The sequence below is a fragment of the Xiphias gladius genome, chromosome 16, assembly GCF_016859285.1.
Source record: "Xiphias gladius isolate SHS-SW01 ecotype Sanya breed wild chromosome 16, ASM1685928v1, whole genome shotgun sequence".
Classification (NCBI taxonomy): Eukaryota; Metazoa; Chordata; class Actinopteri; order Istiophoriformes; family Xiphiidae; genus Xiphias; species Xiphias gladius.
This window is the reverse complement of record NC_053415.1, coordinates 11,057,684-11,078,096: the sequence shown is the minus strand read 5'-3', so window position 1 is coordinate 11,078,096 and position 20,413 is coordinate 11,057,684. Positions and strand designations below refer to the sequence as shown.

The window sequence follows — 20,413 nt, the reverse complement described above, 5'->3', positions numbered from 1 at the left end:
GTGGCAGTGGATTTCCACCAGGGAATCGACCGGTAAAAGTAGGAGAAGGTCGAAAGGGAAGGTAACAAGGAGCTTTTGAATCCTTATAACACCTGAAAAAAAAAAGCAGTGAAGTATTGGCTGGTTTAGGATATGGGCTTTATAGTCCTACATTATGCAAATGTTATCAAGTCACAACAAGTCAAAAATGACAGCACAGGAAGTCCTGATAAAGTCCCTCAAAGGATTAGGCTCGATAAAACAGTAAGGTTCAGCAATATTCAGCTGTTAGATTACTGACACTTGCAGCTTCTGGAGACAAGTAGTTAAATTTAGGTGGCAGGTCATTAAAACAATTAGTACTCATACAAAAAACAAGTAATGCAAAGAAACAATGGACAATTTTGGGATAAACATCTCCAACACAGTCCACTAGCAAAGCATCCCACATGCGTTAGTGAATTCAGGTTTTAGGAATTTAGCTGGAGTCAGGCTGATTTACTGGATATACAGTACTGTTGTGTGCTCTGGTTAGGACCAATGAGAAATCTGGACAGATTAGGGTGCCACGGTGAAATTTATGAATGGCAGGAGAGAAACACACTTTACTGGCTGACAAAATGACGTCGTTCAGTCCTGTCCCACAAGTGTCTTTTATTCAAGCCACCGCACCGGAACTGAAGTTCACATATCAGTTTTACAAACAACCCAGAGGCTTGTCTCCGTGAGAGATGGAAAGGATGGTTGTGAAAAGCTGCCGAAGAACACGGAGCAACAGCTCCACTGCTGAGAACTATCTGATTCCCAAAGCGTTATCTCATGCTAACCAAGTCATCTAGAAAGCAGTCGACAAGAAAAAAAGAAAAAAGGCACCAGTATGTTTATAGATCATCATGTGTCTGTTGGCAGGTTGCTACTCTGACAACAAGATGCCAACAGGAAGTGGTTTCCACCGCTCTGCTGTTAGGCTGCAAGACTCTTTGCAAGCGTGACAAACACAGTTCACCCAAACAGCATGACCTTATAGAAGATATTTATGAAATATATTCAGTATGTTTTAAAACAAATGAAATAGTCCCCAAGACACTTCTAATTCCTTCATTTTTCTCATAGTTGAATCTCTCAATAAAATATTATATATTTCAGTCAGTTAAAGCCATAGAGTATATTAAGAGAAAATGTATTATTTTTTTTAATTTTATTTTAATTCAGTTTACTTTGAAGGAAGAAAAAACTACCAACTCCTACTACATTCAGTCCCCAGACATCTGTCATTCTCTCACACAAACACACACACACACTTTGTGCAACTGTGCAAGAAGTTCAGATTTCCTCCAACCACCACAAGAAAAGGATTGGGGTCGCTCGCTGAATGTCTCTGTTTAAATGAATGTGTGTACAGAATGTGGCCAATAGGGCAACACGAGACACGGTCTGAGGCAGATTATGTGGTCTCAGGCTGTCAGCTACGACATGCGAACAAGGTCGTGTTTAATTCAGTTAGTGGAGCGGTGGTTGCACCATCTTGTCGGCCCTGATGAATGAGGATTGGTGATAGCGGTGGCGAGAGGCAAAGTCCGCATTCTCCTTTGTCAGCTGCCTGGTTTTCAGCCCGACCCCGGACAGAGAAGGTGTCACTACAATCTCATCCTGGGGAGATCCTTTTCCCCTGAAAGACAAGGAAATGGTATGGACAAATAGGTAATTGGGTGAGAGTGTGATATGGGAAATTATCATATAACCGAAAAACAAAAAAGGAAAAACAAATATTTACAGGCAAAATTTTTTTTATCTCATGTTTTATGACTTTGTAATACTAGAAACAATAGATAATGACAAGTATGAAATATGACTTCAATTTAAGTCTGTGCTTTAACAATGACCTGGACAGATAAATCAATTAAATCTCTTAGATATATCTGTCACTCTCTCACTCATTCTTATAAACTGATTCCTTATTGACCATTTCGTAACATAACAAACACACAATACCTGCAAATGCTTTTCAGTGTTGATTTGAGCCATGTGAAAAAGCTGAATCGAGCTGCAATACCTGCAAATAAATCAAGAACTGTTTTTTTTTTTTTTCCCTGAAGAAATTACCTCAGTGAGTTACATAAATTAAATACCTGCTGCAGAGAACACTTAAAAAATGTATTATAATAACAATAATAAGTTTGAAATTTACCGTGGAACTTGTTATTTTGTACATCTTTGAAGCTGTAATATATCACAGAAAGCTAGTAACAGAGTGAGAGACACACACACAGCATCTCATCGACCACCTGTGGAACAAGTGTTTAACACTTGCAGCTCTTATGCTCAGGAATGTCATGAGTCAGACAGTTAAGGCAAGCTGTAGTGTGGTGAGTTTAATGCAGATGCAGGGTGTCCCATCCAGCTATTCTAGAAATCCTAAGCCACAACAGCTGCCAGCCTGCCAGGCAAAAAGACCACAAGTGAAACTCCCAGCAAATGTGTCTGAATACGTTACCAGATCGCATAACGGCCAAATCTACATGCTTCAAATGGAAAGTTGGACACGAGGATGTCTTTTGCTAGACATAATGGCATAGGCTAAGTTATCTAACCACATAAAGTAAAAATATACAGAAATCTTGCTTCAGGTTATGTAAGGCATTACTTGTAGACCACTTCTACAGCTCAGAAAAGGCCTGAAGTTTATGGAATGACATTGTAAACGTGCCACAAAAATAACAAACCAGGCAAAAAGAAGATTTTTCCTCCTTTCAGCAGAGAATAGATTGATTAAGTAAATATCAGAAAAAAAAAAAAAGTAATGAGATATGGTAAAATCAACATAAAATGTATTAGATGCAATGACCATGAAGTGTATCTGAGAGCAGAAAATCAGACCTAACTACTAAACAGGGATCAACGCTTTGCTACTTACTACAGGCCTCCTAATTCCCGAGGAGTCCTCGTTGCATATCCTAGCAAGGAATATTATAGGCCTTGCTGTTTTCACAGTTTGTTAATATCACGAAAATGAACAACGTGGCTAGTATCTTGGCTTCTTATCCTAAGTAACACTGTAATGATTGCTTTGTCCTATTTTATTCATTTCAATTCAAATTCTAGAGCACACAACACAGTCTACTTTGCAGTTATAAACGGCTTTTTTTTACCAGCATCCAAAAGAAAACCCCACGACTTGAACAAGAGTATACACAGTATTGACCCTGGTTTCTTTTGGTTAACTGATCACTGAAACTGAAGTGAGGCAGTCACCTATAGGTAGTCCAGGACTTGTTTTCCCAATGTAGAAGAAGAGCAGCAAGGCCATGACTATGTTTGCTAAAGCGTAAACCCACTGGATAACAAACATGATCAGTATGGAGCTCAATGCCTGAAAGAAAACAAATGATACAGTATATTCACATCATTCATTAAGTTCTTGATATACTGTACTATCTGACAATATTCCATGAGAACGAAAAGAAACAACGTACTGTATGCAAAGTGTTACCTACCCCGAAAAGAGCAATCCAGGGGTTGCAGAACTTCGCATAGGATGAATCCTGCATGGCTTTGATTTCAAAGCTCTGGTGTTCTGCTTTACCTTCAGCCCCTGAAAATTTTAATAGGATGTCAGGTCACTAAAAACAGGTACAACTAACTTCTATGATCCCTACTTCTGTTTAGTCTAGTCTAATGTTTTATGGGCAAAGCTCATCACCTGTGCAGTGATTGTGAGGGTCAGCAGACGAATCCTGTTCAACATGATATATTTTTTTACAGCATTTGACTTGTGGCTCTTCTCCAGCCCTGAGCAGCCCGCTTCCACACTGCCTCTCAGCTTCCTCATATGGTGGAGCTGAACTTATCTCCTCTCCTTTCTCTTCTGAGAACATATTGCTGTTCAGGTCCAAACGGAAACTGTCCATCAGCTTCTGCTTAGCTGTAGCCTTTCTGCTCTTGCTTCGGCTGCTCAGCTCTTGCACAGAGGTGGTCTTCTCAGCCCATGCATGAACATTTGAGACAGGTGGAAAGATCTGATCCATGTCCTTGGTGAACTCCAATAAAGTGCCTTTACTCTGCGGACTCTCGCCTCCACTCCCGTAGTTCGGGAGAGGGGCTTCGATGAGCGGCCTGGAGCTCTGCCTGGTTGACCTGCGCTGGTTTCTTCTGGTCAGGATGAGGGTGTCCCTCTTCTCTTTACTCTGCAGCTGGAAGGTCATGGCCACACTGAAGTAGGAGTAGTCGATGAAGCTGTAGGTGAGCATGAAATTGATCGTGACGATGGGAGCTAGTACATTGACCTGCCCGATGAAAATGAAGGCCATGGTCAGCAGGCTGGTCAGACAGATTGCAGCCACTGGGGTCCTGTTTGGGCCTTTCTGTGAGAGAGGGAGAGAGTACCACAATGGGGTTAGTGACAGCTGCACTGAACAAAAGATTCGATGTAAAATTACACCCGCCTTTTGCGCCTAAGTCAATAGAATTAGGCCGCATGAAAGAAGAACGTCCCATTCCTCCTGACTGAGAGTGTGTAGATTCACAGCTTCAATCTTTTGACTAAATAAATGACTTATGGACACTGGGGAGAAACACCCACCTACAGGAAGTGATAAAAAGAAACTGAGCTTAAAGTTAAATTTGAGTAAAATAAAATCAAACCAGCATAAAGTTAGGACTGCATATAGAGATCATTTGCTCCCTTTCGATGACATTGGGATTTACCAACACGTAGCAATGGGACGATTATGCATATGAGTATACTTTATCTTAGAAAGATAGATACTAAATAAGTATACTATATCTTATATACTTAGAGCATAATTTGTGTCTTATATGTAATTATCAAAACAACTATCAAACTAAATCAAACCTCTTAGTACAAATAAGTAAACCATTCCACGAAATGTTCTCATGACTTGATCTGGCCTTTCGTTGGTCAGGAGCCATGCTCAGTCATTATTCACATATGGTAACCTGACCTTGGACATCTGCAAGGCCCATGAGAAAGTCAGTCTCATTTTCAGTATTGATGCCGTTTTCTCCATTAGAAGTGTCTGCCCTCATTACATTTAATTAAATCTAATGCGTATGTTCTACTCCGAGATTGAGTAAAAATGGTTTGCAGTTTGACTTCAGAAGGGTTGAACGTCCAGTATACATTCCAGGGAGACAAAGAATTGAATGGATTGAATCTCATGATCTAAAAATCATTCAAAAGGTAGGTGAAACCCCAGTTCAAACAAGAGCATAAAAACAATGCCCGGACAATAATCCCTTTCTCAGAATGGAAGAATTGTTTTATCATGTGGTTTGGTAATCACTTTGCTCTCACTTCCCAGGTCCTATCGCAGTTTAAGGAGCACTGCTGTGTGCCTGGCGGTCTTCCAGAGCATACAGCGGAGGAGGGCCCTGCCCGTCGCCCTTCCTGCGTTTGTTCTGATGCTTTGATTTGGGCCAAGATGTCTAGGGCCTCATTCCAGCCCACTGAGAGAGGTCAGACACTGCTGCCATCCAGGGCAGTCTGAGGAAAACTGGGGTGGATGGGGTCAGGACATCAACGTGACATTGTGTGTGTGCAGTGCTAGTGAGCAGTAACTCTTAGCTGTATTGCAGTCAGTCCCCGCACTTCTATGAAATGGAGTCCAAACTCTATAATTAGGCAGTCTTGTCACTGCTTCCTGTTGAGTCCAGCCATCACACCCCCCTATAAAGTCAGCCTAGACAAACTTATTAGGTTAAAATAAGCCAACTACTGCTTTTAATCAGACAATATTACTATTGCAAACTTGACATGACTCATGCTAATATTTTTTACCTAATAATTAGGCCAATATACAATCATTTAAAGATGTAGTTCAGTTCCTTGGGAATTATTCTTTTTTTTTCCTAAGTTAGATAAATCCAGAGATGCCCTTTTTATTGCTGAGTGTAGTTTGAAGGTGCACTGAATGACATTATTTTATTTTATTATTTTATTCACATTCATTCATGAATGTCTGTATTACCACTTAGTAGCTCCTCTCTAAAGCGGGTAAACACACCAATCAGCCAGAACAATAAAACCAGTTACCAGTTTTATTGTTGTGGCTGAATAGAGTGTGTGTGTGTGTCATATATATATATATATATGATAGTGTGTCTCATATTTTTTATATATAAAAAATAATAATAATGCAGACATTCATAAATGAAGCTAAAAGAAAATGTCATTCATTGCACCTTCACTTCGCACTCAACAATAGTAAACATCAAAGTACGTAAAATATAAATACACAGTAAATGTATATATATATTCAAACTGGGTTAAGACCAAGTATTTACTGTGCATGTAAGTGAACTCATTGTTTCGTTAACACACACACACACACACACACACACACACACACACACACACACACACACACACACACACACACACACACACACACACACAAATATCTGCATTTACATCCTGGTGAATTTAGCTAATATTTCAGCATGATGTCAATGTAAGTCCAGAAATCCCTCCCCTCATGACTCCATCCGTCCATCCACCCACCCCTCTTCCCAGGAAGGCCAGAGCAGGGATGACTCTCTCTTGAGCGATGCACTGGAGGATCCTGGGTGCTCCATACAGGCCACCCATGCAGGAAGCCAGGGAGGAGATGTAGAGGCCCAGCAGAAAGAGGAAGCCCACCAAGGAGACCTGGAGGAAGAAGGATAACAAACAGAGGCTGGAAGAGGATGGGGTGGGGTTGAGAGCACACAACAGCTACACCCAGTTCAGTTCCGCTGCAGTCAGCTCTGTATGAAAACAATGAGAACTAACCGCTGATGGAGAGATCAAGGAGTTAAGAATGATTCACTGATTGGTTAAAGCAAAATATAATTATTTAATTTGAAGGTGGGTGAAATGGGTCAGTATTAATAACAGATTTAACACAGTTTCACAGTAACACTACACTGACTGCAGACAGTCCGCATATCATATGGTGACAACTAGTCAGTAACTTGATTTGGAGCTGAAGTTCTTGTGGCTGTCTTTAGAACAACCACCAACTGAGGTCTGGTTGTTAAGTTCATTTGTACGAACGATCCCTGATTCATCTCTAGTTTAGAACCTGATGCAGACAACTTACTGTAGCTGTGCCAGAAATCTCATTGATCAGCTCTTCACCACAGCTCAATCCCTTACTCCCACTTTTAACGGCAAACAATCTGAAACTGTTTGTGTGTTATGGTATGTGTCCCTAACCTTAGCTCTGCTCTATGTAAATTCAGCAGGTCATGCTCAGTCACATCAGATGTCCATATGGAGCCTGACACGTGCTCAGTTGTTGCAGAGAATTCATAAATCACATATTAAACCTCCAATCAATAGGCAAACAGTATGTGCATAGTTTGTAAAATGGCTGCACACTTTGAAATGAATAGTTTGAGTATTACTTTCCAATGAGTAATTTCATTTTTACTTTAGGATACTTTGACTCAGGCATTAAACTTCACAAGATTAAAGTCATATTCAAAATAATTATACGGAATAAAATGATAAACTGAGGCTAGACTATTGAGAATTTTGTACTTATGAAGTGTCACTCTTACACTTTGCATGTTAATACATTTCTGAAAGCTCTCCATAATCATTGCAGCAAACTAGCCAATGAGGGACAAGTCAAAGAGAGAGGATAAAAGTAGGTGAATGTCACCCAATCCAAAAGTGACAAATCTGAACACATTATACAGACTGCTGGTGACGAAGGCTGAGACCGCCTATACACAATCACTAATAAATCTTCATATTTTATCTGATCATATCCTTACAAAAATACAGGTATAAAGGTGAGAAATGTTTCATGATAAGCGGACCAAATATTTGCCTCATTGTGCTGAAACACTACAATAAATATTTTTTCACTGCAGCGTTTTTACATGTATTTGAACCTGAGGATAATGTAAATTATGAGTATTTCCACATGAGAGGAAAAAAAAATACTAAGAGTCCTACATCTCAGCCATTTGAAAAAGTACATACAGTCAGAACCTGGACTAACCACACCACATCAACAAAGTGAGCCATCGTGGGGAGTCCCCTCAGCTCAACCCTTCTGCTGGAGGGCCTCTCTCCCAGGGTAGGATGGAAGTTTACCTTTTCTGCTATCAAGAAGTCATAGCGCAGAGCTTCTCTGGTGCAGATGGCCCCGAGGAGGAAGACAAAGACCAGATACAGGAACCACCTGTGGGTCACCAACAGTACACCATGCAGAATTATTAACAACTGCTCCTTTCTCACTATTAATAGGAAAATTGTGTCATCACAGCTCCACAAGAGACTGATAGAGCCATGCTGGGAATGTGGCTTTGTCTGTTCTCTCCAGTAAAAACAGAAAGGGCTGCCCTTTTGATAAGATACCACTGAGTGATCTGAGAGAACAAGTAACAAGTAAAATCTAAACATCTAGAAAGTACCCTTTTGGATGAATCACGTCTTGATGGAGAAACTCTAACGTGGTGTTATATTTCAAAACCCGCCTTGGACAATGATGTGTAGTTAAATAGGGAGCAAAATCCGAGTTAATGTTCAAATCATAAGCCAGCGATTCTAGTATTCATTACTTTCTAGTATTCACTTTATTGTGTAGTGCTTCGCTGTTTTTGTTTTTGTTTTTTGTTTTTATTTTGTGTTTTTGTATTTTACAATATAGTTGTCTACGTGTGTTGGGAGTGTGTTTTGGGATGTTGTCATACGAGGTGAAGACAGCTGCCAGCGTTCCCGCAGGGATGTTGTGTTCAGGCCGCTGAAGATCTGAGCTCATGTTGAAGCCCGCCATTACCCCTACACGCACACGGACACAAACCACACAAATGTACACCACATACTGTACAATACATAATGTATTTTACATGACATATGTGGCCGCAAGAGTTGGAGGCAGGGCTTGAGTGTTGACGGCGCATGTGCCATTCTTTAATAATTCTGAGTTGTAAGCTTTTCATGCAGTATAATAATAAAAAGGAGATGGTACTTACCTGTAGCAGCAGGGAAGAAGACCCCAAATACCGTGAAGAAGTTTTCTCCTGGGCTGTAATCTGGCTTTGTGTTATTGCTGAGTAGCTCGGCTGAATAACCAATGAAACCATGCTCTGGAAGAGGAGACAGCAGCACACATAGCAAATCCGCACTGAACACTATGGCAGGATTACCAGCCTAAAAGTAAGCATAAACCTGTCAACTGCTGAAATTAATATACTTTAAAAAGCAACAACAACAACAACACCACCACCACCACCTTTCTGTTTTGCGTCACATTATGTCAAATAACTTGATTGGCATGGGACTTGATCCATTGGCCTACCGATAACAATGCTCATATTGTGAAACAACTTTCAGTATTTGAGAAAACAATCTCGCTACAATCTCCATCTGGTAGCTGTTCCGGAGATTCTGATGTAAACACACGATCTTCATCCACAAACGGAGTTTATCCAGTTCTTATCATCTACAGGTCAATGATAAGTGGGAAACAACACTCCATCTGCTGAAACTAGAAAATTAATTACAACTCTTCTACACTCTGCAAGTTGGTGAACACTCTTAAAACCAGGGCAAGCAAATCTTCTCAGGTTTTAAAATGTAGAAAGATGTATAAAGAGCCCTAACTACACAATAATGTCCAAGCCTTAACTTCTATATAAACCTTTTTCCCCCAATGACTGTGGTCCTAGGCTATAGCCGGGTTTCTCTGTTGCTCCCTGCAGCTTCAGTGTGATCTAATGTAATCAGCTTCATTGGTGTTACGTGCTTATTTCTGTGGTGGTTTAATTTTCTGTGTGTTTAGTCATCGTCTTTAGTCTTAGATGCTTATTAGTTAGTTTTTGCGCTGCACTTCCTGGAGAAGCTGAGACTAACTGGAAAAGTAAACACATCATTTCTGCACCAGGAGATTTTCCTCAGACGGACCTATAGTAACAGACACCAGTTTAAAACAATATCTACACTGTAAGTGTGACAAATATTCCATCACACCTGCATAGTTAGAGACTTCTTACTTTTCCCCCTTAAACAAAGTTTTAACAATCAGTACATCACTACAGGATGCTGGTGGCTGGAACAATATTCTCATTTGAAATTTTTACATTTTTTTTTAAATCTTACGCCGACAACGCAAACCAAAAATTCAACTTTACCATTGACAGCAATATGAAAACACCAAACAAAGACAAACAAGTTGTAAGATATGGTCACATGTACATGACAAGAATAGGTAGCAATGCACTTTTAAAATATACAGTCTAAAGACAAGACGGGTTTGTTAGGTCTAGGTCAGTTTGTTGATTGTTCTGCACTGATGAGGGACATTTAAACCACACAGTCTGAGGGGCCCGCCTTTGTTACAACACCGGACATTTCCCCTTTGGTTATCTTGCGATGGGAAAGAATGTGTTCTGTCAGATTAATGACATGTTTATCCAAAAGGAAGTCACCACCCTTTTCAGAAGCTCAGCAGCTTCCAAGTTTGAGAGAAAGAATGAGAGTGAGCGAGAGAGAGGGACAGATTGAGAGAAAAGAGAGAGTGAGCATGTTCATTTTTTCTTTTGCTTTAGATAAAAGCCAAAGCCAAAAGGGCTGGACATACTAGTTATTCCAAGTGCACATACTCTCCAGGATAGGTATTTAAGGAGGCTGTAAAAACTGACATCAAACAGGACTAGGAGCCCGCACTCTTGTTCACTGTGACCCGGTGAGATCGTGCTCTCTCTCCAAACAATCAGGATCTAACAAATCCAGGGCATCCAGTGTCCATGTCTGCACTATGGTCTCCCCACCCATATTACAACATCATACTCCAACATTCAACCATGCCTAACTCTCTGGCTATTCAGTTGAGTGCCTTCACATATTTATAAGGAAAACTGTTTCTATGAACACAAATTCAGTGTTTCAATATACTGTCGGGGTTTCAGCATTTGATCTCTAGGACTGTGGAAAAAAATGCAAACAAATATGTCTTTCAAGTAGAAGTTCTCCATTATCTGTGGGTTTCTCACACCCTAAATACCTAGCTCATATATGGGGCATGGCCTAATAAACTATTTTGGGGCCCCAGGGCAAAAAAATTGCTGTTGCCTCCAAGTATTTTGCATACAGCAGACTTTAGATGGAAGCTGTACTATAATGTGCACAAAGACCTACGAAAACAAGTCAGCCTGGACGACATTAAGGACTAGTTGTAATAATTTTGGCAACCCCTTAACCCTCCCTCCATCTAGCGCCATCATCAGGTCAAAATTTCGATTTGTCCAATACTGTGGTTCCCGGGCAAGCAGTGCTAATTAGCTAATGCCAGCATGCTAACAAGCTAAACTACAATGGTGAACATGGTAAACATTATACCTGCTAAACATCGGCATGTTAGCATTGCTGACATTAGCATTTAGCTCAAAGCAGTGCTGTGCCAACACAGAGCTGCTAACCTGGCTTTAGATGTAGTCTTAGTGAGTAAAAACCACCTTCGTACAGACTGTCCAGCTATTTAGTCACATGATGGAGGTTTCTTACTGCATTCAGCTAGATTTTTCTTCAATCTTTACATCGTATAGTGTAATGAGGTGTGGGAGGATCTTAATGTAGTCTGCAAATAATCACTTTGCTTTATAGGCTTACCTAAATGTATAAGACAAAGCTGTGGTGCGAGTATCCAAATTTCAGTATATATATATTGAAGAGCAAGTGCATAGGCAGAGTGGGGCTCCTTTCTCAGTCCAGCATTCCTCTGATACAGACTGGAATGTGTAGTCAGATTACACGACCATCTGAGGCCTCTCGCTCCGTCTGGTTGACCTCTCAGTCTCCCACACTACCCAGCATAAACCTCTGTGCATGGAGAACAGGGCAGACTGTGATGTTACAGATGTGGGGCATGTCCCACTGGGATGAATGAGAACTATATATTATGGTAGGATCACAGGGAGAAATGTCGCGGTCTCTGGAGTAACAGCAGGGCTCAGATCTCACGTCCGGCCTTCTCTCTTTGTCATTTTCCAAAAATGTGGGTGAGTCTGGTTAACACCCTAAACCCCAGACCCAAGGAGCATATTATGGCTTCCTGTTCTGTAGGGAATAGGCTTCAACTATGGGGACAGGGTAATGCATGTCAGATTGCATTTCATCTAAGCACCACTATCAGAAGGCTTTGCAATACGTTGGCAGTGTTACTGACCAGACTAAATAATTTATTACACTTAAAGTGGGAAATGAAATCTCCTCCTGATCCCCATCGGGGATGATAAAGCACTATTCTGAGCTGTTTACATGCTGTAGCCATGTAGTTTTTCCAATTCTCACGGCACCTCTCACGGTTCTGCAGGAAGGACTTGTCGTCAGGAGTCACTTAACAGATCGTCGTGGCTGGTGAAATGAGGAAGCCAGGTCAGTTTACTAGTGAGAGTTCATATACGCACATAATAATATCCCTAAGTGGGTGGGTCGCTGTTTTAATTAATAACCTCAGATCAGGAGTAGACATTAAGATAGTGGTCTAGAAGGTATTTTTAGGTAATAAGGCAGGTGGCTGCCACTACTACATGATGATGACAGAAAAATGATTACCATGAGAGAATAAAGGCCAACACAAAGACCAGCATTTTGGATTTAACCGGTTGATGTTTTTTTAAAATAATCGTTACTGCTTGTGATTTAGTCTTTCCCTGTCAAATATTTTTGTTGGTGGGATTCAAAAGCCACCGGAACCTCATCAGACTCGGAGAGTTCTAATCACTGAAACCTAGGATGATAATGCGATTAAAAATAATGCAAAATTTCGACAAGCTGATGTCTGGTTTTAAAATGTCAATATTTGCGAAGCATACAGACCAGCCACTATATCATTTAAATTCTGATATAGTATACCAGCTGGCAGACAAGACATGCCTTAGCTGTGGTAATGATGTACAATGGTGTCTGAAACCTAATATGGTGATCTCGTTGCCAAGTGTACACAGGGGACATGTTATCAAACTATGACCACACAATTCTGGCGGTGGTTCTTTTTCCTTCAGGATGTGCCTTGGCGTACACTGAGTGCCGGCTAATCTGAGCTGTTTCGGCTAGCAAGGGGACCTGCTGGTCCGCTGCCAACCATGAGGTCACCACAAAACACACATCAGCTCTTAATTGGAAAAACCTGGAGAAGCCATCATGCCTGGTGATACTGCGGTTTGTCAGCAAAGTGCAAACTTGCCTCTACCAACTGTGGTATAAAGAACACTCCAGGTTGGGAGCGGTGGAGCAGTCCAGGTTAGGGTTGTGGGATGAGAGCCTGGTTTTAGTGGCACTAGGCTAACCTGGAGTAGTAAAGCTAAATCTTGCAAAAATTAACCACCGCCCACCATAGGACAGGTAGCCTAAAATTGTGTGTACGTATATGTATGTTTTGTTGTGTGTGCACTACATGTTATGTGAGATTTCTGTTACTATGAATATGTCAAGCACAGGGAGTGTTCTTGTGTCTGAAATGTGTTATTTACAAAAAAAGACTGGCTTGACTTCTGGAACACTTTTGTCTTCCCACTGGACAGGACGTTGATAATCAGTGAGAACAGGAAATGTGGGAAATGACTTCCTGAATGCCAGCAAAAGAATACAAGCTGCTCAAAAAAGGCAACATTTCCTCACCACAAAAAAAAAAAGAAAAAAAAAAAGAGAAAAATGAAAAAGAAAAAAATCATCCCAGTAAACACACAAACAGTCTCAGACTTGGCCTCAAAAGGAGAAAAACAGCCCGTTCCCCAAGTTTCCTGTCACTTAGGCGAAAGAAAGTTCTCACTGACGACAAACAGGTTAACAGGCTAACAAACATGACAAAAATGGGTTAAATATGAAGCAAAAAAAAAAAAAAAAGTTGTTCACAGACACCAGTTTCGTGAGGAAGTGAAGTGCAGAGATCTAGTCTCAGTACCAACACTACCTAAAAAAAAGTGATACTACAGCTACACCTACTGGTCTCGACAGGTCACAGATATTGACAAATCTAGCCCAAAGTCTAGTTCGCTTGGTCCTGAAATGTTTCCTGTCGTGTCGCCCTTTTGGAAGCTGCGAGAATTTCGGGACCCCCCCCTAGGACGCATACATTCATTGCATTTTTATCAACTGGTAACAATACTGTGGAAACGTGTAACAAAAAGAGCCGAGGCTGTCTAGAATGTGAGATGCATGTTTCTCCTCACGTTTCTCATTAGTTACTGATGTGAAAGTTTGAAAAATGGGAGTTTAACTTTGTCCAAAGTTTATCCACACAAAAGACACAGGGCTGTATATCTACATTAACTGAGAGCTCAAGGGCAACATGTACTTTTTTCATATTTTGGATTTTTACTTACATATTTACTGCTTTTCTTCCCTCTCAAAACTCTGGTCATCTCGTGCCAGTCCTCTCATTCTACTTTCTGAATAAATCTTGCTAACCTGAATGTTCACAGCCTTGCTAGCATCATAGTACTCATGTTTTGTTACTGTTTCCTAAACTGTCGGGTTGTTGTGGCAGCAAAAGTACAGGTGGAACTAATGACAATAACAAGAGCTGCGTTCCAACAATTTCTGCAATGCCATGCAGCAATTAACTAACTTAACTAAATCCCTATATAATTGTAACCTAGCTAAATGCTGCTTCAGAGGCTTTAATATTAATATAATTCTACCGCTGAATAATTTGAGGATTATTTTGGCTTGAAAATGCCACTACAAAGTATTGGCAGACACTGAACACTGGCCCAAAACAGCAGCACTAATTTAACAGTTCCCGCGATGCCAGTTACCTTCTCCCTTTACCCTTCCCGTCGATATTCACGACCCTAGCCCTACCTGGGTCAAGGTGCGTGAAAGTGCCAATGACAAAGTCCAGTGTGGAGACGGCCAGGACGGCCAGCAGTAGCAGCTGAAGTCGCACAATCCACTTGACGCCGGCCAGGTTGATTCCAAGCAGGGCCAGCAGCACCGCCGCCGACATGCCGCGCACCGCCCACTGAGTCTGTAGACCCAGCAGCTCCGCCACCGACTCAGAGAAACCCGTGATGTACATGGCTCCAGCCACACACTGCCGGGTCGGAGGCAGCACGAATCAGGAGATAACATGGGAAGTTGTTAGTTAGCTACTAATGAAAACGGGTTAGTTGTACTATAAAACAAAAAGCTTCAAACAAAAAAGATTAATTTACAGCCTTCGAAAATACTCACCTGTCCAAACACATAAAGGAGGCCCATTGTGCCCCCAACCCTGCCACCCAGGACGGTGGAGATCATAGAGTAAATTCCTCCACTCCCAATGCCACAGTGCTCACACACTCCGATCCCCGACATCACCGTCACTAGAGCAACCAGCACGACCGAGGAGACCAGGAGCATCCCGAGCAGCACACCCGTGTTCCCCTGGGGGATGTCAGGAGACAAAATGACGAAAAACAGTCACCCATGCACATATAAGATGTCTACAGCTGTAAATGGAATAAAGTTGAGTGTCTCACAGCTTGTGCTAAACATATCTGCACACCTTGACTTCATATACTGTACTTGCTTGATGCTTTGTATACAACTCCCTTCTACATGAATTAGCTTCACATTTTTTTCCCTTATTTTTTGAGCTTCTAGGTCTGCTAATTTTTCTTTCTTTGCTTCATATTTGTATGTTACGCTGCTGTTAGTCTGCACACTCGACATCGATATTTTAATTCATATCTAAAACAGCCAAAATTTGCGTTGTACCTCCTGTGCTTGTGTGTTGAAACTGTCAGCTGCAATGTGTTTAAAACTTAGAATGTTCTCTGAAAAAAACTAGAAGAAAATGTTTATTCAAAATGTTTTTTTTTAAATTACTTTATCCCCCTTCTGCTTGCTGCTTTAAAGCAATATTACCAAAAGGGAACTGCCCAACTTTAAATTTTCACTTCCTCATACTTCCGATTGTAGCCTTGATGTTAATGAAAACTAAGGACAATGGGGATTCCTGGTGTGCTAGGGGTTAAGGTGTCAACCATGAATCGCGATGTCCCCAGTTTGTAGTCCAAGGTTTCCCCTTCCCTGTCACATGTTTAAAAGAAAGCATAAAGTGCCTAAAAAAAAATAAGAAATTAAACAAGGAAAAACTAGGGAGGGGACATGGCCCTGACCTTCTGCTGAAGTCAGGGCCATCAACACAGGCAAAACATGTTCACTGAGCTACAGTCTTTCCCTCTGCACAACAATGAGCAGGTCATTTATGATAAGAAGAGTCTCGCTCTGGATAAGACACCCTGTCTCCCACACGGCAAACCTTATTTTATCAATCAGGCAAAACCCAAACAGATGTTGCAATTAAGATCACAGGCTTTGTAGCTATGTCCTGTGATGACACATGCACATTACAGTGACTGGGATCCAGTGACAGGGTGTCACATGCTTAATGATGGTTTGCAGCTAAGAATAAAAATCGGATGCTTCAACAGAGCTGAACAAAGACGTGAAAAGCAGACACTACTACCAAACTTGAGGCTAGATATTATACACTGTGAAAGTGAAAATGTGCAAAACATGCAGTCCTTTCCGTTTCACCTACCGGCCTACTCCTTTAAATCAGCCATGAATGGATGTTTACATACCCCATATATAAAGCGGCAGTCTGCAAATAGTGCCCCATCATTCCAGCCAATGTCATCAATAATATGATATTGGCTACCATCTACGCATTCTTATGTGGACCATGTAGGCTCTGCTCCCAGGCTGCAATGCCATGACAGACGTGTTTTCAGATGATGGGTAATGCAATGGTGGGAAGGTCTGACATGGAGTCGTCCGTGCTTGCTTGTTGGCTGCAACCACCGGGCAGTCTTTTCAGCGGCGCCTGAATGCACCATTCAGTTTATAATATACGACAGGACTTGAATTGTGGGAGCTGGGGTATCAAAATTGACTTTGTATGTTTATAGAATTGTTTATGGATGTCATTTTGTTTTTTTGTTAATTCCTTTTTTTTTTTGAAGTCATTGGTGTAGATGTTGAACCTAGTCCTCTGATGTCCAAGTCAAGGACAAAATCCACCCGGGGACATTCATTCGCAGGTTTCGTCAATTGTTTTAACACCAAACTTTTCTTTAAGTTCAGTTCAAATCTGACAGGTTAGTTATTTTGTCCCTTTCATCCACAGCATTTCTTTTATGTCTTTGGCTTCTTTCTAATCCAAAACAAGGTGAGAGTCTGCAGTTGCTCTGACTGGATATGGCCGTAGAACTGGCTAACACACACACACACAGTGAAACACAGTGGGAACTCACCACCAAGTAGCCGGTGCGCAGGAATAGAACCACACCGAAAATGTTGATCATGCAGGTGGTGAAGACTCCATCCCAGGTGCCGAACAGCACCGGCTCCCACACAAACAGTTTGATCCTCCACCACGGCTGGCCTGACTGCTGGAAGCCCTAAACACAGTAAACACAACCGTTACACTGGATGACAAAAATTAAAGAGGCTTTAGTTTAACGGCAGCAAGTCGTTATCATAATCATCACATCATATTCTGACCTCCATCGCCATGAGTCTGGGAAATATTTCAGCTATGGGGGGGGCGGTGGGGGCACACACACATCTTACCTGTGCATCCTCATGAAACAGATCATGGACATGTGTGTTTGTGTTGATGTCAGCGCCTCCCCCCTTCAACAGCCCTGCCCCATCTCCCTCCTGGCCATCTGTTTGCACAGTCCAACCTAATGGCAGGGTATCCATTGCAACCCACAGGTGCAAACAGGCGTCTCCCCTTCAGGTGTTTGCGCCGACTTAACTATATGTTAAATGACGACATGAGAGGGAAAAAAATAAATAAATAAATAAATAAATCAACTGAGGGTTTTAGATTCATTCATGAGTGACCCCATTAGTTTGCTCTGCTGAAGAAGTTAGCCGGGTTTGTCTTGGAACCATGAAATGACAGTCTACCGGTCCCGCCTATCCCGGCGAGGACACCCGGATACAGCAGGGTGTGCTCCTGACTCTGCAGTGAACAGGCGTCAATGATGAGGGGAGGGCGGGGTATTTATCGACAGCTGAAATCATAAATCGGCCCAATGACAGAAAAACAGGCGTTATTAGCATCAGACATAAAACAGCGGTAAACAGATTTAGGTTTGAGCTCTTTTTTTTTTTTTTCATGTATTTTTGTGACAAAACTCAGCGGCTTTGGTTTTAGACACAGGCGAGGCCGAACCTAATTGGCAAACGTGTCAATTTAAGGTTTCCTCGTGGCACAGGTGAAATGTGCAGCCTCTCCTTCTCTAAACATCCCTGAGCCACAATTAAACTCGACTATAAGCAGTACGGTGACTTCATTAAATAGAAACTGCATTTAAAAAGATGTCATTCCTGAATCAAGTTAGCAAACAAGCGTGGCAGGGGAGAGGGGAGGAAAGTTCAAGTGTTCACCAGAACGAGCGCTTCTCCGCGGGTCGCCTGTGCCGCGGTCATTTGAGGAGAGGCGGCGACGCGTCCAGAAGTTGTTCGGTCCCAAGTTTTACATCGGCCTCACTTTTTTTTGAATAATGTCGACGTCGCGGCCCAAAGTTCGCACCCCCGGCCTTACCTTTCACAGAGCACCGTGTCATTCCATGCCGATGACCCCGAGCAGAGCAGTCAGCTGCCGAGGCGACAAAACCGGCTCGTCAGTCCATCGGGCTTCGCCGGGGAGTCCAGCCGGTGCGAGCAGGGGGGGGGCTCCCAGCTCCTCCTGCCGTTGGCGTGTTCCGTGAAAACGTCCGTCGCCAGCCGCGGACTCGCGCTTTGGTTACCTACCAGGGTGTGCTGCCGCTTTGCACAAGGAGCCTGTGTTAGTTTTGGCAAGCCCTGCAGGTTGACTAATGATTACGGCTGGGAAATGCGCCACTCAACGCCCTTATCTTTTTATTTGTGGAATTCTCTCCTTAAACATGTTTGCACTCCACGCTATTGGAGATGTGTTGGAGCACGGGGATATTTATAGGTCTACAAAAGGGACGATTGCGTCTCATTTCTGCCAGTCAACAATATTTGACACATAACTACACGTTATGACGGAGGGAGCGACTTGCTGCATTTTCCGTTTTATGGTCTGGCAAAAAAGGAAAGTTTTTGGATTTTCAGCTGTCAGACAAAACATGCCATTTGAAGATGTCCCCTTGTGAAAAGGTGAAACTGAGGTGGAAATTTGTCATCATTTCCTGACATTTCTAGACTAAATGACTAATTTAAAAAAACATAGATTAATAAATAATTATTAATCAGTAGTTGATTTTTGCAGCCCTACACTTTCCCTCATTTTTGGTTCGGGCCCTTTCAAAACTCCTTATGAACAAGTTCACCAAGAAATGGTCTTCGGCCACTCAGTTTCCACCTCAGACTTAGCATGAATGCAATATAAAGTAAATGATACTACACAGTAATTGGCATCCGCATCTGAATGGCCTTTGAATATCAAAAACAATTCAAGATCACATACTGTGAATCATTTTATTTATAAGGACATGACACACAACAATCAAAACAACAATCTGATTGTTTACAAATCATAATATATTGCAAAAATCTAAACATATGGGTTACTTGACTGAAATTAATCAGCTACAATTAAAGCTGCACATTATTCATAAAACAAGTTCACTCGACCCAACAAGTTAGAGACCATGCAAATAAACCTTACTAACTTAAGATCAACCCCCACAGTGAAGCAGTGAGGCTTCCGCATCAAGTTCATTAAAAGTATGAAAATGCCAAAGTTCACACTCAAGGAGATTCCCATCTGTGTTTGAAACATCTTGACACAAACGACTTGTACAGAGATAAATGAGGGTAGCACTAGTGACTGCATATGATATACTGTACATATCAGTGCCTTAAATGACATGTTTCAAAAATAGTTTTTATCAAAAAATTCATAATTCAGATCTTTTTAACATAACAAAATTTTTTTTTCTTTAGCTTATACAAGGACACTTATGGCCAGGTTATGGACGATAGTTAATTAAAAGGAAAGATTACCATAGTACTGCTCGTAAAATTCATGAATCTCCATCATCAGCTTTGCATTTTAAACTGCTTAAGTGAATTGAAAACTCTCCAACAATTTATGGGATACCATAAATTTACCAAAGCAGAGTTACTCATCTGCACTGTGCTTTTAAAAATAGCTTACAATGAAACGGGTAGATAGAGGAATATTTTAGCAACATTACTATTATTTTTATGTAATATTTCACCCAAAATCTATTTGAACTGACATGATTTCAAGCTGTTCACAGCTGTTGAGGTTAGATACTTGACACACAAAAAAAGACTGATTTCAGGTGGAGTATTACTTTAAACTCAAACAACATTTTCTGAGGGGTGTATTCAGTAAAACCCATCATAATGCACAATCAACTGCATTAACTTTAACCAGTCAGCAATAAAACTGTAAAAAAGTGTCAATTTTCCTCTGAT

General features: G+C 41.4%; 1 protein-coding gene across 6 annotated transcripts; it reads right to left on the bottom strand.

The window, feature by feature from the left end:
* Positions 1-175: 175 nt before the first annotated feature.
* slc12a8 (solute carrier family 12 member 8) lies at positions 176-18,875 on the bottom strand. Of its 6 annotated transcripts, XM_040149143.1 has the most exons (15): positions 18,543-18,875; positions 17,903-18,009; positions 17,558-17,747; positions 17,239-17,385; positions 15,170-15,361; positions 14,798-15,029; positions 8,968-9,081; positions 8,686-8,773; positions 8,087-8,174; positions 6,500-6,646; positions 3,680-4,340; positions 3,474-3,571; positions 3,232-3,349; positions 1,972-2,032; positions 176-1,648 (listed from the first exon to the last, which is right to left on the bottom strand). In XM_040149143.1, the coding sequence occupies exons 3-15, from the start codon at positions 17,690-17,692 to the stop codon at positions 1,480-1,482; spliced, it is 2,250 nt and encodes a 749-aa protein (XP_040005077.1). In that variant the 5' UTR covers positions 17,693-17,747; positions 17,903-18,009; positions 18,543-18,875; the 3' UTR covers positions 176-1,479. The 6 variants fall into 6 exon arrangements, with proteins under 6 accessions (XP_040005077.1, XP_040005075.1, XP_040005074.1 ...); XM_040149141.1 differs by having other exon boundaries at positions 17,558-18,009; positions 18,543-18,874; XM_040149140.1 differs by lacking the exon at positions 17,903-18,009 and having other exon boundaries at positions 18,543-18,874.
* Positions 18,876-20,413: the final 1,538 nt, after the last annotated feature.